The 22949-nt window shown below is 37.4% G+C and overlaps 1 protein-coding gene across 1 annotated transcript; it reads right to left on the reverse strand.

Annotated features, from left to right (window-relative positions):
* Window positions 1-2739: 2739 nt before the first annotated feature.
* KCTD18 (potassium channel tetramerization domain containing 18) lies at window positions 2740-9119 on the reverse strand. Its single transcript, XM_030454470.1, has 7 exons — window positions 9047-9119; window positions 8206-8402; window positions 6777-6988; window positions 5694-5887; window positions 4460-4554; window positions 3994-4096; window positions 2740-3235 (listed from the first exon to the last, which is right to left on the reverse strand). Exons 2-7 carry the CDS (start codon window positions 8360-8362, stop codon window positions 2740-2742), a joined length of 1257 nt encoding a protein of 418 aa, XP_030310330.1. The 5' UTR covers window positions 8363-8402; window positions 9047-9119.
* Window positions 9120-22949: the final 13830 nt, after the last annotated feature.

Raw genomic sequence — 22949 nt, forward strand, 5'->3', positions numbered from 1 at the left:
GAAAGAAAAATAAACACCCATAGGTAAACCATTTACCATAGGTAAACACCAGCTTCCTTAGCATTTTAATCAATGCTTCTGGCCTGGTTAATTACCTATCAGGCTTTTAAGCTGAATAGAGTAGATGGAACTGAAATTGCAGGACCTGTGTGTTGTCAGCTGGGTGGCTTTTAAAAATTTGTCTGCTGCCACATAGTTTGACTTGTAACCTCTCTCTAAGATAGGTATTTGCCACTTCCATGCAGATATTACATAGAAATCTTAGTATACTGTCCTGAAATAATTTGTTAAACTAACTTACATCTCTTCTAGTAAGCCCTGCTGGGGAAAAAAAAAAAGAGAACCTCAGTAATCTCTAATGACTTTTACTCCTTCCTGATAGCTTCTCTACTTGAGAGGATTATTGAAAATTATTTTATTCCCTAAGTCTGCCTCCTCACAAGCAGGCTTCTGCACACAGATAGACTCTGTAGTGCTAAGTGATAACTCAGCCCAACAGAACCACCTTCTGCTCTTCAGTACCAGGGTCCCTTTGATGTGCTGGAGGCCCAGTACCTGACAGGCTCAGGACTACCAGGTGAGAAACAGCATTTCTCCCCAGACTGGGATGCAGACACATTTTCTTTGATGAGGAACATGAGGGTGGATTTGGTTGGGCTGGGGAGTGGGCTGGTTCTGGGAACTCTGCAGTCTTGAGACACCAGGTGTGGTCTGGTGGTGCAGGACACAGTCTAGCTGTGGTACAGAGCTGTACAGTTCCTGTATCTCTGAGTGCTTGGAATTTTATCTGATGATTTCTAGAAGTATTTTACTTTTGACAATATTTGTAAATAATTGAATGTTCTTAATCTTCATTGGATGCTCATGCATCTTCAGTTGATCATTTTTTTTGTCCTCTAATTACAGAGTAATACTGCTTTTCACTCAGGGGATTTGTACAGGGGCCAGGGAGGGTACTGAGGGCAGAGCAGGCTTGCCCTGTAGGCCAGCCCTCTGCTGTTTTAACAGCACTCCCACTTTGCAAAGCAAATACAGCTGTTTGGGATCACTCAGACACGGGATTCCCACTGCACTTTGTGCACTCTGGAAAGTGGAAGCACCCCTTAAAAGGTTGTTATTTTAAAGTAGGTTGGGTCTGTGTATCTTCTGTATAAGATTAAACTCGGAGTAAGGGCAGAAATAGCAAAATAAAGGACCAAATGCCACGCTGGAAAACTAAATAGGGAAAGTAGCTGGACTGAGCTATTTAGAAAACTTAAATGATTTAGGCATGTTTGTCAAAAAAAAAAATCATCACTTAACATGTTTGAAAAGGAGGTCACCCCTGAAAGAGAAACGGACAGTTCTGGAAAGGAAACACTGATCTTGCAGGGTTTTTTTTATTGTTGATATTTAAGGGAGTTCTTTGTGGGCTTTTTTTTTTCTTTTAACCACTAGCCAGCATGTCTAGGACAAAGAGAAGACTCATTAAAGTCACTGTAATGCAAAGGACATGAATGTTGCTCACTACCAAAATAATTAAAACACTGAGCTACTGCAAACTCAGGAGACCCTGTAGGATTATTATCAAAGCTTTTTTTCTTGCACACATGCAAAATTCCATGATTTTTTTGAGCTTTAGTATGTTGTTAGGTTCCATGATGTTTGTGAGATTTATTGCAGGGCTGGACTCCATGACTGTAAGGGTCTTTTCCAGCCTAAATGTTTCTGTGTTTATAGAATCCTTGTAAATTCATCAAAAGTTGAAGAGGAAGGCAATCTACTTTAGGAAGCATTGTAAAAAGATTTACAGGTGCATGGTAAAGCGCTCAGCTATTCAATAACTAGTGAAGTAGAAGGCACACAGAAGTTAAGCATTAATAACTGCTTTCCAATTGTTATCTTGAAAACCAAATTTCAGAGGCTTAGTGTCAATGATTCTTTGCATGCTCAAAGAATAGGTGACTACATATTATTTTTACATAATTTTTTGCCTTATCTTCAGTAAAATATTTTTCATTGAGATAGGAGGAGCCTTAGGATTGTTTCAAGTTTCTTTTTTAAGAAAAGCCACTAGCTTAAGGATTCAGAAGGTAAGCTGGTCTTTAATATACACACCTATAGCAGAAAGTTACAGTACCTTTGCAGTGATTCCTGTTCATGGTAAAGTGTCTCCTTAACAATGTTAGTACATGAGAACTGGGGTTTTTTGCTTGTGCAAGTGTTCCAAATTAAGGAGAAAAGCCTAAAAATGTGATCACTTCTAAATGATCTAGAAAATAAAACATTTAAAGAGCCCTTCTGTAATTCTGATCACCTCAGGAATTTCAAGAACATTGCACTTGTGGCAAATTTGTATCTAATAAAAGCAACGTATTATTTGCTACTTTTCCCCACTTTAAATATACAAATAGAGGTCATTAACTCAACTGTAGTTAAAGTTGCTAAAAGGGTCTTTTATGCTGTGCTCCCTTTAAAAATGACAGTTATACTAGCACAGCCTGACAGAAATACAAATGCTAGACTAGCATGCTCTGTGCTTGAGGGGGTGTTGTAATCCATTTTGCTTCCTTCTCAACATCTAAACAATATTTAGAAATAAAGCAGAAAACATACCTCGCTGCAGTTTCTCCCTATGCTTTTCATGAACCTTTTAATCATAATTTCCTACCAGATCTTTGAGTAAATGAGCACAGGAGATGATGATCTCTGGCCAGATGATGCAAAGCACTCCCGTCTCTCAGATGGCCGAGTCGAGCATCATCCATCCACTTTTTTGTTCTTCAGCTTAAAACTTCCTGCTAATGGAGCTGGTTCTTTCCTGCTTGGTGCTGCAGAAGCAGCAGGAATGTCAGCAGCAGCACTGTCCTTTCGATTGGTTTCACTGCAGGTGGGAGAAGGCTGAGGAGGTGTCACAAAAAGCGGAGTTCTCTTCAGCTTCACCACGCGGTTGCTCTCGGGTTTCCTGGGCAGTGCCCTCTGGGGTGCCCCAAGGTCAGCACTTGCACTGGGCACCTGGGGATGGTGGCTTCTTGTGGAGACAGCTTCAGGAGCTGCTTCCTGCAGTGTCAGACTCCCACCACTGGGCTGTTTCACAGTTGCTGCAGGAGGTGAGGCACGGCGAGCACCTACCCTTAAAGAAGATGAATTTTTGACTTTGATTTGGGTACTTGTTGAGGGGCCTGAGAATCGAATTGGCTTGGGACCCACTTTACATGGCAAACAGTGCTCCTCTTCAGCAAAGTCAATTAATCGTCTGTAAAACAAAGAACTTCAATGAAGGAAACAAAGTATGTACATAAACTGGTTTTCATAACATCATTACAAAGCAGCGTGCAACAGCCATCCACAAATCTGAGGTTCTTCTAACATTTCCTTGTCACAGTTTCATTTATGGCTCTCAGCTGCTCACCACTGCAGTCAAGCTTGCTTTTGATTAATAGTACCAGCAATCTCTTCTACCTGGGTAAGTTATTTACACCTTAAAACTGGTAAAGAGAGTTGGTGCACAAACAGCTGAGTGAAAATCCATGGGAAAGCAAGCTGAGGTGCAGCTACATGGGTGATCTGGGCCACCTGCAACAATGTAGTTAGAAGTTAAGATGTTAAGATTAAATTTACAGGAATTCCTTTTGTAGAAGGAAGGCCTTTCACATGTGTGAAAATCAGTTAACCTTTCAAAGTTTTCAGTTACATTTCTTTTTTAACTGTCTGTTTAACTAATAGCACTCTGTACTTTTTGAATTTACTCCTTCCCCCTCTAAAGTGATGCTGTAAAGACTGAAGTAGAAGAGAACAGAAAAGACTTGGCAGCCTAAAATCAGGTAATTTGCAGGTTCAGTTCTGCAATTAAGCTCTCTGGTTAAAGACATTTTGTAGAACTGTAAGTAGAAAAATGAGAAAACACAACATTCACAGCTACTCAAAGAACCAGAAATTTTTTTTTTTTTAATAATTTTTTAAATTGTGCTGCATTTCTGCTTTATTTGAAACCACCTTTGCAAAGCAGCATACCTTTTATGGACTGGAGGCATATGATGCAAACTGCCTTTCAAAGGGCGTTCTTCCAGTGTCCAGCATTCAATCAGCTCCTGAGGCACTCTCCAGTAGCTGACACCTGGATTTCAAAGCCACAGTCAGTATTTATGTGTCCCCACACCTGATTAAATGTAAAATTTCATCTGGGAAATCATGCTGGCATGAGCATTGCTTACAGCCTGCTTGCTTGTAGGGCTTCCACCAGAGTGCCCAGTGCTGGCAGGCTCTCATTACCCCGTGCCTGTCACCTCATGTCACCTTGTTGAGCATCTCTTAAGAACACTTTTTTTTTTTCCCAAACAGACTCTACTATGGCATATTTTACATGTTCCTTACTGAATGAGTGAAAAGATTATTTAGTATAGTTAACTGGCAAGTATTTGTCTTTTCTGTAAAAAAGTAGTACTAATGAAATAAATAAATTTAAAAATATATACTCTACCTCTCCCTTCCCAGGTATCAAAAGCATCCAGCATCTTCTTCAACTCAGCTACTGAGTAATAGCTCCAGATGTATTGGACGTTATTTCCAGCTTCTCTAGAAATATTGTTAAAGGTAATAGTTATGTGGTAAATCTTGCCGAGTCCTTAAAAAGGTAACACTGATGAAATTAATCATTCTTTTTACCAAATCTTAACTATTAGGACTTTATAGTAAATGGTTTGTCAAGTAGAAATGAAAATGTTACTTAAATTTCAGTTTCATTTGCATAAGAGGTTCTAAATAGCCCTTCTCCCATGATCTGCATGCCCATGAACACCTGTTGCTAAAAAGGGATATTCATGAAAGAATAAATGTTCATAAAAGAGTTAAGTGTACAACTAATGGGGTAAAATCTGTTCTTCAACATCTCAGTCATTTATTCAAAGGGAAATCACAATACAAGGACAGGTACCTGATAATACTATGTCCAAATAATATGTCCCATTTATCTTGGGATAAATGTTAAAGTTCCCAGCCTATATTTAGGAAAAGAAACATCCTTATAATTAAGATCTTAATCATGTTTCAAAAAGTAAACAGTGAAGTACACTTCTGACATTGTACTGTGGGACCAGAAGAAAGACAAATGGCTTCCAGGCACTTAGAAGATCAGGTCTACCAATAACTTAAAATTACTGTCATGAAAATACACTGGTGTTGTGCTAGAGATGAGCATGTTCTTTAAAGAATCATTTCCTTTCATCTTCACTTATTTTTGGTGTGAAATATTTCTTTCAGCTGTCTTAAAAGACTGCAAAATACAACTGCATGAATCACAACCAACTTTGTGAGTGTTCCTGGAACTTTTAGTGTTAAATATCATCCTAAATTGGAAAGTAGTTTTAAATGGTTGAGATCTTTTTATAATATTTTACTAAAACTTACAGTGACTGCATGCTAGCCACATTTTGTACACTCTGTAATTCCATGCTTAGGTTTTACCTTTTTTTGGTTTGTTTAATATGAGCATTGCTATTTAAGCCACCTCTTTTCAAAGCTGGAAGGAATCTTATTCCTTCCAGAGATTTATAATACTATAATGCTGTGTAACGCTACATAAAATAATAATATTTAGGCATTATTATTACAGGTGAGTGTTCATTCCACAATTTTACAATACAATGATGCTGTATTACATTACATATAATAATATTTAGTGCTTGATTTTAGCACTTCATAGTGCTTGATCTTACCTTTTGTAAATGCTTTTACCATGAATTTTTGTTCCTAGCTCCTTACTAATTGCATCAGTCCCATCAGCTCTTGTGGCATACACACCAATAATTTTGCTTTCACAGCTTACTCCAGAAGTGTTGAGATAGTGCAGGACCCAGACTGTGGGCTTGGTACAAACTAAATCATAAGAATCGCAGAAATCTAACAAAACCTTGAAAAAAACATAAAACAGTGCAAAATCCAATAGAACAGTAAGAATCCAATACTTTCAGTAGGATAAACTTTCATATTTATATTTTCTTAACTGTACTGGTGGGGTCTTTCAAGTAAACGTGTGCAGAATTCCTTATCTGATGTGAGCAGATAATATTGTATAACTAGGAGGAAGTCACAGGGAGGCAACAGAAACACTTAAAGGCATGACAGATCCCTAATAGGAAGAGAAACTGAAAGGCCTGGAAGTGATTTATGCTTTTCAAAAGGAAATGAATAAGGGATAATGTAAAAATATATGGCACAATAGCTTACTAAGAGAACACAGATGCCTGTTATGACTAACACAGTCATACCTGAGGTAATTTTATTAGAAATTAACTAGAATTAGGTTTTATGTTACAATACTCAACAAGATACAAGCTTTAGGATTTTAAGTAATATATTAATTTTCTTTCCTCCTTTCTTGATCTAAAACAATGGCAAAGTACAAGTTATCTTTCAAGTTTTAGGATGAATTTGTAAAACTGAAAACAAACCCCTCCAAACATCCTGAAGGGATCAAATCAAGTCTCAAGTAAAATTTGAAGCCAAGTAGGGAACGAAACAATGCCAGTCCTACTGTGCAAGTTTAACAGCCAACTTGCATGTAAACCAGACTCAAATTTAAACTGTTTCTGTATTACTGTAATGATGGGAAAAGCTGACGCCCTTAGCTGCTACAACTGCATTATCAAATCCAGGATTTCTTAGCCTAAAACTGAGTTTAGTGGTGATTTACTATGGTGATGAAAAAGTGCTGATAAGTACTGTAGTTTTAGTATCTGATGCTAATGAATGGTATGGATTAGAGAGTACATCTTTTAAAAGGTAAGAAATGCCAACACCTTTTTAAGCTCTATATTTGACTTTAAAGAATATGTCTCCATTTCATTGGCCAAATGGTCAGACAGACTGTAGGGATAAGGGATGCCAAAATAATTTGCTTCTTCCTGCAGTGCAGCTCTGATTTGTTCATCCTCAGGAATCCGAACTTCTCCGTGAAGATAATCCAAAAGGTATTTAAAGAGGCTTCCATCCCGATCAATTAGACATGCTCCTGAAATCATCAATAAAATTATTTACATTAATGCCTCCAGCAAGCAAAGACAGACTTGTCCCACTCTACCACATCATCAAAGCCTTTATATAAAAACTTCTATACTGTTTTGCTTACTGAAGAGGAGTAAGTATACTTAATTCTTTAAAAAACTACTGTTTTGTTTCCCTGGAATGTTTGTTATTTGAAGATAAAGTTCCTAGTGGAGTAAACACTTCTTTGGAATTCTAGGGAAATCACAGATCTGCACAGGACCATGCCAACATACAACCTCAGCTTTACTCCACTCCACTTGAAATGCTAAACATAAAATCCTAAATGCATTTCTAATTCGAACAGCAGATACACCTCACTGTTGCAGAGATTTATTTCAATTCTGGCCTTAGGCTATTTAGAATAGTAAAAGCAGTTTTTACTCCAGTACACACTCAGGCTAACCTTCCCTGAATATTGCTCAAGTTTTAAAGTATTTTGTTTGTTTGTTCCTTTTTCCTCCTTTGCCTGCTGGGCTCAAGGACCAGTAGGGAAACTGACCCAAGTACAACAGGCTCTTCATTACAACTGAAAGATAGTAGCGAAGCACTGCCCTAAAATGTTAAATATTTCAGGTATTTTAAACACTCAGTATTGTACAACAAGGAATTATTATTCTCCATCCATCATATCTTTAAACTGGACATACTTTGGCAGCATTTCCAAATCACAAGCGAGTGTGAAATTTGATCCATGAATAGTTTTATTCAAGCTTCATATCAAGCCACAGTGGTGAAAAATGTAATCTTTACTTTATAATGAAGTATTGTGATTAGACCCAAATCTCCTTATGCCATAAGCAGAGAGAGTGAGATGCCTCTGGAGAATATAAAGGGTCCTAAACAGAATCCAAGTTAAATGCCAAAAACTCCACAAACTTCAATTCTATATATTTCCATATTCCTACTGAAAAAATACGTTCTAAAACCACAGTTTGGATTGGGACAGGGCACTGTACAAAAGTCTGTTTGCAAACATGGGTAATCTCGTGGAATTCAGATTAATTTTTTCTCATTAAGTCATGCATGCATAATTGTTTTAAGTCCTGGAATTAAAGAAGCCCACTGATGCTCAGCAGACTGGGAAGAGGGATATATTAGAATATGCATAAATATATATACGTAAGATATTTGCCACAGAGCTCCCTGACCAGAATGTTTTATTTGCAGCTTGAAGATATTTACCTGATTGATCCATTTTCAGAGGAAAGCGACCACTGAACATGGAAGCCAGCATGGAGTCCTTGAAGCGGCACAAAGACTGGCGCCTGGCTGTGTACAAACACCCTCCCACATTCAGTCGTAGAACACCCTGGGTATCTTCACTCCTGCCCTCTTCCATTGCATTTAGGAGTGATAATGTTACTTAGGGATATTGGAACCTGTAACAGATCAAAGCAAAAGCAAATAGAAGGTTAAGACTGAACATAGTGTATGTAAGGCCTGAGCGCTGGCTCAGCTCTTGGGTGTTTGTTACACAGATGCAAATCAACTTTGAGAACAGCTCTGGAGACATATTAATGTAAATAGACAAATATTCTACACCTTTACTGTAAAAAAGGTGTCATTTTACTTTGCTAGGAAATACAGAGGTTACACTTTTGAGACAAGTGGGTGAGGAGAACAGTCGGTGTGTGCCAGAAGAGCTCTGTGAGGACATTCTGGGAAACCGTGAGTACAGTTCAGTGCACTGCAAACGCAGCAATTCCGTACTGACAACAAGTTGGCTTCTTTAAAACGCGATCTTTCACTCGAGCTGCTTTAACTAATGCCACACTGCTAATAACCACTCCTGTGCTTGAAACTCCGTACACCCCACACACACCCTCCCAGCAGGCCCAGCCGCTCCCTCCTTTCCCTGGGGGTACAGCAGCCGGGCGCCCACACCCCCTCACCCCCTTAGGCAGCCAGACGGGGAAAGCAGCTCGGTTCAGTTAGGTTCGGCTCCCCGCCTGGGTCTGCGGGGAGTCCGGGGGTTCTGAGGGTGTCCCGGGGGTGCTGAGGGCGGGCCGCCATCCCGCGTTACCTGTGCCGCCGTTTCGCGCGGCAGGGCCGGGCCGGGCCGGAGCAGGGTGAGGGGGCTCCACAAAATGGCGGCGGGAAGAGCCGGGAGCCGAGCGGCACCGGGAGAGATTCCCCTTGTAACTCACTGAACTTCCCAGTGCTCGCTCGCTACTTAACAATGAGTTTCTTCCGAATGTAATGCTGGTTTGCGTTGGAGTGGTGGTTGAAGTTCTCGTGTTTCATTTTCCACGGGAATTAATCGTGCTACAGTTGTAGCAAAGAGGAGAAATGGTGGCCCCGTGCCTCTCACGCTCTCTGAAGGGCTTTGGCTGAGGATGTACCCAGAATCCAGGTCTTCAGCGCTTAATATCTAATAATTAAATAATTGCACAAGCTGCAGCATGGCATTGAATGCAGTGCAGACTGAGAATTATATATAGAAATGTAATAATAATAGAAAATAATTATAATCTTTTTGTGGAAGAATGGTGTCTGATTTCACTGTATCACACATAGTGTGAGTTGGTCCTTAACAGTTTAGACACAGCAATTGCAACTTAAATACGGCTGCTGCTGCCAAATGCTTTAATGAATAATTTCAGTTATACCTTCAGTCTTTCTCACTCTAAAGCATTCCTTTAAGGAGCTGCAGGTTTCCATGCTTGTTTTCTTTAACCTTTGTTTTGCCTCACAGGTCTGATCAGTGTTCCTTCGGATGGTTCTGCATTGGCAGCCCTGAACAATGTATTTGGCCTTAGTCAATCCGTATACACACACACACACACACACACACACAGAAAAATTGCAGTAAGTAAGTTTTGGACCTTGGATTTTACCCTCTGAAATACTCTTCAAGGCTAGTTCAGCATGTCCTTGGTGTAGAAGAACACAGCATAACCAAGCTGCACCATCAGACTGCCTTGTGACCTTGCGTATTCTGGGGAAATTAATACAGAAACTCTTGGTTTTTACAGATTTCCAAAGGAAGACAGGCTTACGTCCTCCTCCTCTGGGAAGCTGTGTTTCAATTTACTAATTTCAGTCAAATTTAACAGAGAAGAAGAGGCATTTGAAATAAATTTTCATTAAGCTTGTGCGAGAAAAGACATGATTAGTGAAAAATGTATTCCTAATGCTATATTTTCAGGAAAAACTATTGAACGAACTCAAGTCTGGTTGAACATCAGAGAACCCACAGAGGGAGAAGCTATTCTGCATCATCTACCCACCAGAAGTGCTGTAGTCACAGCTCCCACTTCACTAAACCCCACAGGATTAATTCCTTAGCAAAGAGTCTTCTCAGAGATGGATTTGCAGGTATTTATTAAGACACAAATTCAATGCAGCACTTCCCACGTGGGGCTTTTATTGCAGGTCTGTTTGTCTTTCCCTCATTCCCTCCCTTTCTATTCAGTTTAAAGATCAGTCATTGGATCCCAAATGACCAAACCCCAGAATTCTGCTCATAACATATATTTAAGATATACAGGCTGTGAAGCTTGGCAGTGGTTTAAGTTCTTCTGCACTGTGAGCAGCTGGAAATTCACTGAAATTTTTACAGAGGGGAGTTCCTCTGTAGAGTGTAAAGGAAAGTATAACCATAGGTGGAAACATAATACTTCACATTTTGTTTTAAATTTATTGCCCACAGTAGTGACATAAACATTAAATGGACACAAAGCGGCAATCGCCCCTTCAGGACTTGAAACTGTTGTAAAACTGGAGGAAATGAAAACTTATGATTGGATCTGAATGAAAACGCTGCCTTCTGGACAGGATAAAGAGGTAAGTTTTATTTGATTGGTTTTCTATTTTCAAAGTTATGTAAGGTTATTTGGCCAGAATTTTGCAGTAGCTACAGCTACTTCCAAGTTTCCTTGTAAGGGAAAATGTACCGAAGGTATATAAGGTGTGCTTGAGCCAGTCTGTTATAAATCTGTTTGCAGCAGATTGTGAAAATAATAAATTCATAAAGACGTATATTGAAATAGTGCCACTGATTGTTATTGGGCAAGTATTTTGATTTAATTTGTAGTATATTGTAATGTTAGCACGTGGAAAGGTAAGATTTTCATTATAATTACTGCACAGTGCAACATAATGCTTTTTTTTTAATTTCAAGCTTTGATATCTCTGTAAATCTTCAAATAAATGAAAACATTAAGTCTCTTAAGATTTTTCACAAAACTGTTTACTATAAAACTGCTGATTCCCGGATCAAATTCTGGAATTAATGTCCACCTCAGGTAATGGTAGGACTGTGTACACTTAGCCAGTTAAAGAGAATGTATATGAAGGGGGTGTTAAGGAGCAAGGGCTTTTAGTCTCAGAATGGATTTTAGGGTAAAGCATTTTGTTAGACTGTAATACTTCCTTGCAATTCCTAGTCCTAATATTACCTGAACCAAACTAAAATTGGGCTTTCTCAAATTCTGACATCAGTCTCCTGCCCTTACAACTTGGTTAATATTCAGGCAGTGTGCATACTTGCTATAACCTGATGATTTTTAAATTTATCATTTTTTTCATAACTGTCTTAATGACTGGCTCTTCACTGCTTGTCATTTCATCTATTATGAATAGCTAAAGATCAGCTAGAAAGAAATTTAAATTTCTACTGAGAAGGAATTACATGCATTCCTCCTTTTAATCTAAAGGAGCTCTTTAAACTGAAAGCCAAATACCTCAAGCTCTTCCTAAAAATCTCTGACAGCCTTTCCCTAGCCCCTCCTCACAGTGTTTTGGGATTGATGCTAGGTGTTTATACAATTAATTCTTATTTTTTAATTTCAGCATTATTAATGGTTGACGTTTATAATGTGGCTGGAAAATGCAGCTCCAGCATGAGGTTGGAAAAGTTACATGCATCCCACACCTTTCTGAAACACCCAAGAATGTCACAGAAGAAGTAGAACCATGGGTTAAAGGTTAATGACTTATGCATATCTCATTTCTGAAAGGTTTGTCTGCATGTGAAAGAGTTTGTGTGAGTACAGCGTGGCTCATTTGACAGAATTGTTAGAGTGCCTTTCCTGTCTTATCAACAGAGCATCAAAAAAGATGGGTGTTGGTTCTGGTAATGGATGGTTCAGGAGATGGCCTGAAGTTGCACCAGGGGCGGTTTAGACTAAATATTAGGAAGAATTTCTTTAGGGGAGAAGTCCTCAGGCATTGGGCAGGCTGCCCAGGGAGGTGGTGGAGTTGACATCCCTGGAAGTATTTAAAATCCATGTAGATGAGGCACTTCAGGACATGCCCTAGTGAACATGGTGTGAGGGCTGTGTGAAGGTAGTGTCAGTGTTGAGGGTTGTGTGAGGGCGGTGTTAGTGTGAGGGTAGTGTCAGTGTCAGTGTCGGTGTGAGGGCATTGTGAGTGTGAGGGTAATGGCAGTGGCAGTGTGAGGGCAGTGTGAGGGAGGGCTCCCTCAGGGGCGGTTTTCCCGCCCATCCCAACGGCTGCCGCCCAGCGGCCGTTGGCGGTCCCGGCGGGGGCTGTGCCGTGAGGGTTCGCTGGGACGCCATTCCCTGCTCTCTGCTTCGCCTCTTCTCGGGACGCACTCTCTCTCTCTGGCCGTTTATTTCAATTCGTAGCATTTCTAGTGACGTTTATATAAAGACTTCAGTTTAAAGTTTGTCCTGGTCAGCTGGGCTGGTCATAGTGTGAAGTAGTAGAAGCTTGGGGTTTTTTTCCCCTCTTCTGTGTGTAAACTTTGATAGGTAACTTGAGGAACTGGGTAACATAGAAAAATCGGTGATCCTTTTAGTCTTCATGTGTCTTAGTTAAATATTTTGCACCTCTGTCATAATGTCACTTAAGTCTCAAGTAAGAGCTCATTCGCCTCTTTGAATTAATTAACGGAGCTAAAGACCAAAGCAATTTTCTCAGCTTCAGAGATAACAAATCCCAAGGAGAGTAAAATTAAGTTCCATAAAAATTTCACTTTTTAAGTTTCATTAAACTCATTCACTTTTTAAACCTAAAAGTGTGAGAAAGGTCATGTATTATTTGGTCATTCCTCTTGGCAATGTACAGGTTCGTTTTGAGGATGGACAAACAAACTGCTAAATCCTCCACTGCTTTCACCTGGGGTGCTGGTAAAGGGCCTGTGAAGAACAGGGATGGAGCATTACAAGCAAAACGGAATGCTGCTTTGGCATCTAAAATCAAAACTAAATTAATAAGTAAGTCCTGTTAAAACTGCAGCCATTTACTCTACTTAGAATTTAATACCTCAAAAGGAATAGTAATTGTACTTAGTGTGACTTGCTGAATTGTTGCCAGCTAAAAACATTAATGTGATATGTTGAAAATTATAGGATAGTCTAAAAGTTAAAGCATATAAACTGTTAATTCATTTAATTCTCTGAGTGTTTTCAGGGCTTGCTATTTGGCATGCCAGTGTTTTTAACAGTGCACTCAAGTGCATTTCTAACATCCGTGTCCTCATCTATTTGGGACGTCTAAAAACTGAGGTACCAAAATGAATAAGATCAATGACCTTGTAAAATACAGTTGCCATAGCAAAATACCTATTGTTCCCATTTGCAAAATGGTATTTATATAAAATTCTTCATTGGCTGAATCAAAGGAAAACTACAAATATTAATCGGCTGATTTAATCACTTGCCAGAAGGTACCTTGTTTTTAAATTAAAACATAGATGTGTCTTGGTTGCATTTTGGTTTTTGGTCTGACAAAACCAACACTATGGAACACCTCAGATTCTCTTCTGCAAAAGGTAGGGAAACTATAAATGTGCTGAAACAAATCCAGTGCCTCTCTAATTCAGGCAGCATGGTAAGTGGATGTTGACTTCTGCTTGTCTTTTCTGTGATCTATGAAGCAATAATTTTTGTTGTTTGGGTATATATCTTTATATATTTATATTTTGTTGCTTGTGTATGTATTTGAGCTTACTGTGGCTTTATGTCAAAAATACTAATTTTCAGTGAAAGATAATCACTATAGATGACTAACACAAATGTCCTTTAGAAATACCCATGCTGCAGTAACACGAGGAATTCCCTAAGCTGAATAGTAATTTCAAAGCACAGTTTTTTAATTAACAACATTCTACTCTTAGTGCCTGTTTCCCCTTGCAAATTTTGGATTGCAGATCAGAGAAGCAGAAAGACAATGAAGAGAGATGTAGCTGGAGTAGATTTTATGCTACTCTTTCCCCTTTTTTAAACTTATAAAAAAGTATGGTCAGGCTTGTCTCTACTTTGAGATAAATCTGTTTATACTTGAGGCAAACAATATCTCGGGAAGATGCAGTGTCACTGGACAAAAAAAAAAAAAAAATGGAATTTAAGGTTCAGCAGGTTTTCATTTGGGCCTGTGCAAGTGTTATTTCTAATTTAATTTTTTTTCTTTCTGTTGTCAAAACTCACATGCTCAAAATGATTGAACTTTGTAATTTGCAAAATGTATATTTGGCTGTTTTTTGAAATATGGGATAATATTCATATCTGTGAAACTATCAGTTTTTAAATGTTTTCTTCTTGAAATAACCTTGTTTTTAAAAATCCAGACTTGCTGAATCCAGGCATGAAATAAAGGAACAGAGAGTAATCATCAGAATGAGAGCCCACAGAAACAGTTTTCTGTTGGAAAGGGTTAGACTTTGTTACTGTTCCACCAAAGCCTACAGATAAAAATCTTGCTACATAGTGATAGTTCATTCAGAGAGGGCCTATTGAAAATAATGATTTTGTTTCCTCTAGATAACTCATCTATGTTTAAAGTAACTTTAAAACAAAATAATAAAGCCTTAGCCATGGCCTTGAGTGCGGAGAAAGAAAATTCTCGGAAGCTAAAGAATGAGAAGATTGGTCTTCAGAAGGAAGTAGAAAGACTGCAGCTTCACAATCTCTTGCTTCATCAAAAACTAAAGTGTTTGGTATGCTGTAAATAAAATAATTTAAACTTAGATCAGCTAAGCCAAGCTTTTATATTTTGGAAAGCTTAATACTGCTTCTTAAAACGGTGATTTAAAATGTACATCTCATATTTGTTAAATTAAATAATCTGATAGCATATAGTATGATTAGTTTGCATAGTTTGTTTTTTTTTATTTCATAGTTTTTGGTTGGTTGGGGTTTTTTACTTACTATTTAGCCTATGTGTCTATCTGTAGGTATTTCAGTGTCAGCTTCACCTTTATAGATTTCAAGAAGGTATTAAAAATCAATTTGTGCTGATCTGAGTATAAGAACCCCCCCAAAAAATATAGATGTACCTTTATATCTTCTCTTTTCATAAGCCAGAAACCACTAAAATATTTTAATTACCTGTTCTTTTATATGCAGAATCAAAGACTTTTAAAAATAGAACTGTTTTTGAATGATAACCTCTTAGCAGCAATAGAGCTAAGCAGTCTTCCTGAGGTAAGATGCTTTTTAAGCTTCTGCCACGTTGAACTAATTTCCAGGATAATATTTGCAAAGCATCTAAATGGGGGAAATGTTGAGGTCATGTATGCATTTTAAAACATTTACCCCAATTCCTTAAAACTTGAGATGAAGCCCTAATCTAGTGATATCAGTTAGATTTTGCTGTTTCTTGCATTAAAAATTTAGGATTTAATCCTGTTTATAAAGTATCTAGTATCATAGTCCATGTTAGTTCTTGTGTCATGGCAAAATTAGTTGGGTTTTTTTAATATAATTTTTAATCATTTGTTTTAAAGACCTGCTTAATGTTGCTTTATGATTCCATATATGTATAATACACAGCTACAAAATAGCTCCATTTAAAATATCTGTACATTGCTTTGGGATGCAAGCAGCTTACAGATTTTGATAAGTTTTGCTACAAAATATTTTTCTTTAAAATTATTGTGTGTGTTTGAGCACCATGCATCTTTCACCAGTACTTCTATTTTTTGCCCATTCACTATTTTCCTCCCCATGAGTATATCTGATCCTGAGAACATAAAACAATATTCAACTGTTTCCACTTCTCCATTCCTCTTCTTTTAAAGAATCTTCAGCATTGTCTTCCTCTGTCAGCTGGCCCAAGTAGCCCTACTGATGACCAGGTCAAGAGTACCTATCAGTCAGCTAGGTAGGTGATTATATTAAATGCAGAAGTTCTAAGTGCCACTGCATTATTTTTTACAGCTAATTCCTGTCAGTTTTCCTAATTTCCTGTCTAATTCAGGCCTATTTGCAAGTTGGAATTTACATAGAGGGAGTGTTAAACCATACCAGGGTTTGAATAACTTGCTGCTTTCTTCATGGGACCTCACTGGCACAGAGGAGGATCCTCTATCATCAAAAATACAAGATAGAACCAGATGTCATACTTGAATTCTTGTTTTGTGCTTTGATGCATTATTAAGGGAATGTTTTAAACAATTGAGTGTTGCTTCATAAAATATAATAAAATCTTCAGAGTGCAATTTCCTCTTTTCAGCTCTGTAGAATTGCCAGTGAAGCTTCCTTTAACTGCAGCAGCAAAAGAGCAGGATAGCACTTCTGGGTGTGAAATACCAAATCCTGACAAGTGCACCACTGCTTTATCAAAGGAAATGCATCCAGATCAAGTCAAGTTTGTCTTATCATTGCCTTCTGGAACAAATAATCAGAAGTTAATTGAAAGAGACCGAGTAGAAGTGACAGCTGACAAAGATGTATTTTTAAAAGGTATGATTTATTTCAGTACAGGTGATTTTTCAGAGCTATCTGAGAATTAGTATTTAATAATTAATTACCTGATGTGTGATATAGAAAGTGTATAAAAAATCCTAAATTGTAGTAAACTGAAAAAATAGAATAAAGTTCAGTGAAATAACCCAGCTGAAATGTAGCAAAATCAGTGTGAACAGATTAACACTTCGATAGGATAACCAAGTAATAAGTAATTTATAGGAAAATACACTTTTATTTATGTCCAATCTTAAAAGTCCAACTTTGATAAAATATTAAATTAGTTCTAGTTAATTAATTTTCCATGCTTCTGGTCCCACCTTCAGTAGTTTATCTTAATCTGATAACTATATTGAAGTCTTTCTTTCCCCAAGATGCTGAATTTTTTTTTTTTTGCAGAAAATCAATTATGCACAGAACTACCCTGCAACAGTGCTGCCCTGACTCATGCCACAAGTACACAGTCTTTAAGACAGTCTGAGGAGCTTACAAAACAATATAAAGATAGTTCCCTGCCATTCTATGGATATGTGACTGAAAGAAAGAAAGATGCAGAACATTTTAGGTCAAATCCTCAACCTAATATAAAGGATTTTGATAAAATGTGTAACCTGAATAATCTGCCTCATCAGGGTGTCAGCAGCAGTAGCAACACCAATGATGTGACTTTGCAGGGAAGTTCACATGTCTTGTCTGACATTATTCCTTCTCTTAAATTAAGCAATGAAAGTAAGATAGATTTTAAGAAGCTGCTTTGTACTGAGCAGATGAAGTCTGAAGAAACTCTTTATGATGCTGATATGGAGCTGACTGCCAGTGAGGCAGGTGAGCTACTCACAGTCACAGCAAAAGACAAAAATAAATTACACTGGAATAAAAATAGTAATACTAATTCTGGTAAAATATTGGCAAATTTTAGAAAAGTAAAATATTCTAAGAAGGGTAAAGAGAAAATTAAAAGCAAGACTGAAGTCAGTTCAAATGGGTGTGCAGAAGAAAGGAACACTACAGCTGAAAATGGTGACATTTCAAAAACTAGTGACTCAAAAACTCAACTCTTCCAGTGTCAGATGAAACAGCTGCCTATGGAATACTCTGTAGGGAAACAGAGTTTGCTAAATACCAACAAATATATTAAAACACAAAATTGTCCAAGTAAAGCCAAAGGTACTAAGAAGAAACATGGAGTTAACTTAATGTGTGAAAAAACCCACAAAACAAATGAAGAAACTTCCTCAGAACTGTCTGAAGACTTGGAAAGCAAAACAGAGAAAGCAGACTCAAACTCATCAATTAACAAGATCCCAAGAGAAATTTATTGTGCTGAAAATTTGCCATTCCAGGATGGCAATTCTGGTGTATTGCATAGAAATGGGAAACACAGCAGACCCAAAATAAACAGGAGAGCTTTTCAAAACCCTTCTAAAATGAACACAACAAAATTCTATAGAGAGAAGAATGGGCAGTATGAAGAATATATTTCAAGAAAGCCTCAAGACAGCAAGAGAAAACAAGACCAGAAGAATATTACAAAGGGACAATACAATCAAAAAAGTAGCTACAGGCAAAGTGAAGAAACTGAAAGTGATGACATTCATAAAATGACTCAGAATGTTGACCAAAAGAGTATCCATTTTTCACCAGGCAGGTTAAAGCACACCCTGGCAAAGGCAAGCCGGAAAACATACATAATAACAAAAGAAAATCTTACAAGGTTCTCACATTGTAAAAATGAAGAATTAGAAAACAAGGACACGTTGCATGCAGAGGCTGTTTGTGGAAATAAAGTAAATGAAACCCAGCAAATACAAACAGCTTTAGTTACTCAGAATGGTGTAGCTATAAATGCACCACAAGCTAAAGAAGTTAATGATGATGCTAATACATTAAAGGAAGTAGATTCCTCATCAGTGACACATAAACCCCCTCACATGTGTAATTCTCCTGATAATCAGGCAAAGCACAAACAGAGGTTTAGTTCTGATATTACCAAGACCAGAGCAGAAAAAATTAATTTCAGGCATATAAATCATGAGGGACAGAATGTTTTGGATGACAAGGAAGACTTCACTGTGACCAAGTTAAAGCCTTTGGTTCAAAAATCAGAATTTTCAAAATTCATACCTGTCAAACGTTGTCAGAGTATGCCATTAAACATAGATAGCTTCTCTCTGGAAGGTCTTTCCACTGTGGAGCTCCCAGCTTTTGATAACCACAATGCTTCCATGAAAGTCTCTACACTGGAAAACTCTGAAGTCTGTGGGGAAGATGATCATAGTAAAGCACTGGATTCTGGAAGAACAGAACAGATACTGGATCTCATTTCTAAAGAGACTTACAGTAAGACTCTGACACCTCGGCATGGTAAGTGTGTAGGTGAGGAAAAAAATGGTAGTTTTAATTAGTACCTGAAATTAATTTAGTACCTGAATAAATTTAGTATTTTAGTACCTGAAATAAATTTAGTACCTGAAATAGTGGTGAGGTGTCTTCTCTTAGCACTATCCTACTCTTACTGCTTGCTTGTTTAGAGTGAATAAGACAGATATGGAAAAAAGTAAGACAAAATCAATACAATATTTCATACTCTATATCATATATCAGCCACAGTATCTGTTTTGATTGTGATAACTAGTATCCTTGTTGCTTTTCATTATTTTCCAAGATGACATTTAGTTAGATGGAAGTAGTCTAAATCATTAAAGAGCAGTTATAGTTGGAGCTTGTATTAATTTTTAGAGAATGTGGTGGAATATGGAAGGTTGGGGGTAGAAACTATACACTAGCTAGATCTTTTGTACAAAGGAAATAAGAGTGAACTACACTGTTCCCTTCATAAATGGAGAAACTTTGCTGGACTTGAAGATTCCATTTGTATTTCTTTAGAAGCGCAGCAATTCAACAGGAATTCTGAGTTTTGAAAATACTTTAAGCAGGTTTTCCTCTAGAATGTACACATGAGCAAACTTTCACGTGACAATCTCTTTTTTTAAAGATAAAAAAAGATTAAATATTAAATATATTTAATATTAAATATTAAATGAAGAAATATATTTTAAAATAATCAAACTTCAGCCTGGAAGACTGATTTAGATTCTTCTTACATTCTTACAATGAATTTACTAACATTACTTACTCTTTATGCAAGAGTTTAAATATGCCTTAAAATGTAGCTGTGAAGCTTTCTAGTATGAGAGTTGTATTATGCAAACCTATTTACTCTCAATAAGTTCCTGTTTACTTCATTGTTTCTGAGAATGTCCTAACACCTATACAGTTTCCCAGCTCAAATTAATAGTTTGAATCCCCAGGTTTGGCAAAATAGCAAAGCAAAGTCTCTTATTTTACATAACAGCAGACTGGGAATACCAGCAGAATTAGGACCATCCTGGCTGCTGCTAGTCCTGGTAATTTGCAGCTGCATCTTCTTGTTCACAGTTCCTTCTTTGGAAAGTAAAAATGATGGGATTCTTTTTCTACTAGATTTAATGATAAATTAGTGAGGCCTAGTGAGCAGCAGCATCCAAAAACTAGGTACATAAAAAGCAAAATCATAATTTGATCTTCATCCATTTATGTTTAGTTCAAAAACATCCATTTGCTGCCACAGGGGATTTAAGGCAAAGCATTTAAACTCCAATAATGAAGATAGGAGAGTTTTTAATTCAGTTCTTTTGCAAAAGTACACTCCAAGTGTTCTCATCTGAAGTAAATGTAAAACTTCATCTGTAGCAGTGAGGAATGTATGCTATTGGAAGGATTTTAAAGTAATACAGATTATTTATTTCATCTTGGATTGCTGTCTGCATTCAATCTGAGTGCTTTTAAGAGAGACTAAGATCAAACTAAATGGTTTGGAATTTTTTTAATTGAATTTGAAAATGAGGGCTAAATAATGATTTCATTATATCTCCCAAGTTATCAAAAGTTTTGTCTCCAAATGAAATACTGATTGTGTGATCTGGCATTTTGAATTGACAGCTCACACAAATAGTACTTCTACCAAGGCTGGTTACTTTTTTCTGTGGAGTAAGAAAGCTCCTTTTGGACACAGTCAGTGGTTCAAACTATGAGGCATTGGAAATAGTTTGGTAATACATGGGTTTAAGATGGGGAGGTTCACTCAGTCACCTTTGTGTGCTCATTTCATGCACCTATGTCCAAAGGGCAAGCATCATTAGAGCAGGAGCAGTAAGCAAAGTTCTTGAATTAAGAAATACTAATTAAAAATAACTATGAATAGAAGGTTTACTTAATACTTATGAAGGTTTTGAAAATGAGGCATATAAATGGCTGTATTCACAGGGAGAAAGACTTTGCAAGATCTGACAAATACTAGTGTAGGATCTCACACTTCCTTACCTAAATCCCCCCAAACTTCAGAAGAAAACTCAGCAGCACCACCTAGAAGAAGAAGAACTACTGTTTGCTACAAAGAACCCAATCTGCACAGGTAGGAAGAGAGAAATTTGTTTTTTGTTTTTATTTTGGAGCACATAACAATCCCTGGTAAAGATTTGCTGTTAAAGTCCCCAAATAAACAGTTGAACTTTCTCTTTCACAAATCTGTTTTGCAAATTTACCTCATTGTTGGTGAAAACCATTTCCTGTTAGTGTGGCAGCATTTTCCAAAGCCAAAGCAAGACACCAGGAGCATTCAAAGTCTCAGAATTTAAATATAGAATCATAGAATCATAGAATTGGCTGGGTTGGAAGGGACCTCAGAGATCATCGAGTCCAACCCTTGAATCACCGTTGCGGTTGCTAGACCATGGCACTGAGTGCCACATCCAGGCTCTTTTGAAATATCTCCAGGGACAGAGAATCCACTACTTCCCTGGGCAGCCCATTCCAATGCCTGATCACCCTCTCCAGAAAGAAATTCTTTCTAATCTCCAACCTAAACCTCCCCTGGCACAACTTAAGACCCTGCCCTCTTGTCTTGTTGAAAGTCGTCTGGCAAAAGAGCCCAACCCCCCCCTGGCTCCAACCTCCTTTCAGGGAGTTGTAGAGAGTGATGAGGTCTCCCCTGAGCCTCCTCTTCTCCAGGCTGAACAGCCCCAGCTCTCTCAGCCTCTCCTCATATAGCATGTAATATTTATACTGCTATGAATGGTGTCATTTATACTGGTGAATAATGGTGCATTCTTAATGCTTAGCATGATACAAACCCTTTTAGAGGTGGAGAATTTTAAATGTTATGCTTCAATGTAAACTTATACCACAAGGTATATAGGTATATATAGGTGTGTGTGTATAAAAGGTCCGTGTAGTATTGTCAAGTGGCAAGTTGATTTATGCACTAATGATATCTAATTCATGTTCAATTTGAGTTAAATAATTTTGAGGTTGTCTTACAGGAATGTTTTGGTTACTCACATATTAAAATTATACTGGACACACAAAAAGACTACTGTTTTTAGCATTATTTTGGAAAACAGTTACCTACACACTGTTATTTCAGACATATTTATTTTCCATTAATTTAACCTCTTTAGTGCCTCAACCTTTCATTGAAATATTTATCATTTGGAATTGTTATGATAATTACAGAATTATTATAATCATGGTGACATAGGTGCTTGATGATATTTGTACATGATGCCTTTTATTTCTTTTATTTACAGCAAATTAAGGCGTGGGGATCAGTTTACAGATACACAATTTCTGGATTCCCCAGTCTATAAAGTAAAAAATAAGAGAAGCTTCAAAAGCAAATCAAAAATTATTTGAAGAAGACAAGAGATTTGTGTTTATGAAGATTACTTCTAAAATGGTTAGAATTTTTAATACCTATATATATTTTTAGCAGTATTAGAATGCTTGTTGTTCTCTGATTAGTAAAGGTCTTCCCAAGTAGAATGTCAGGAAAGGAGCCCCTAAGTAAGGGATACAGAACACAGGGTAGGCTCCAGTCTTGTGTGTTATATTTCTGGTCATAATTTATAATCTGTTCAAAGGGTTTGAAGCACTTATTGATTTGTCATAAAGTGTATGTTTTAATGAGAATTAAAAATAAATAATCTTTGGGAAATTTAATGGGAGTTAACCTTATTTACCATGAGTAGAACCATTTCTCACAGTCCATACAACTTGTGCAGGTTACATCAGGTGAGGTCCAGGTTCCTTTTGCAACTAAGATGGCCATAGCTGATTTTTAAAGAGTTACAAATGAGTTAACTTTTGGTTAAACTTCAGTAAGCTTTGGTTACAGCAGGTGGTTCTTCACATAACACAGTTATGCTGAGGAATTCCTTAGTACAGGAGCAGGTG

Source organism: Calypte anna, chromosome 7 (genome assembly GCF_003957555.1).
Source record: "Calypte anna isolate BGI_N300 chromosome 7, bCalAnn1_v1.p, whole genome shotgun sequence".
NCBI lineage: Eukaryota > Metazoa > Chordata > Aves > Apodiformes > Trochilidae > Calypte > Calypte anna.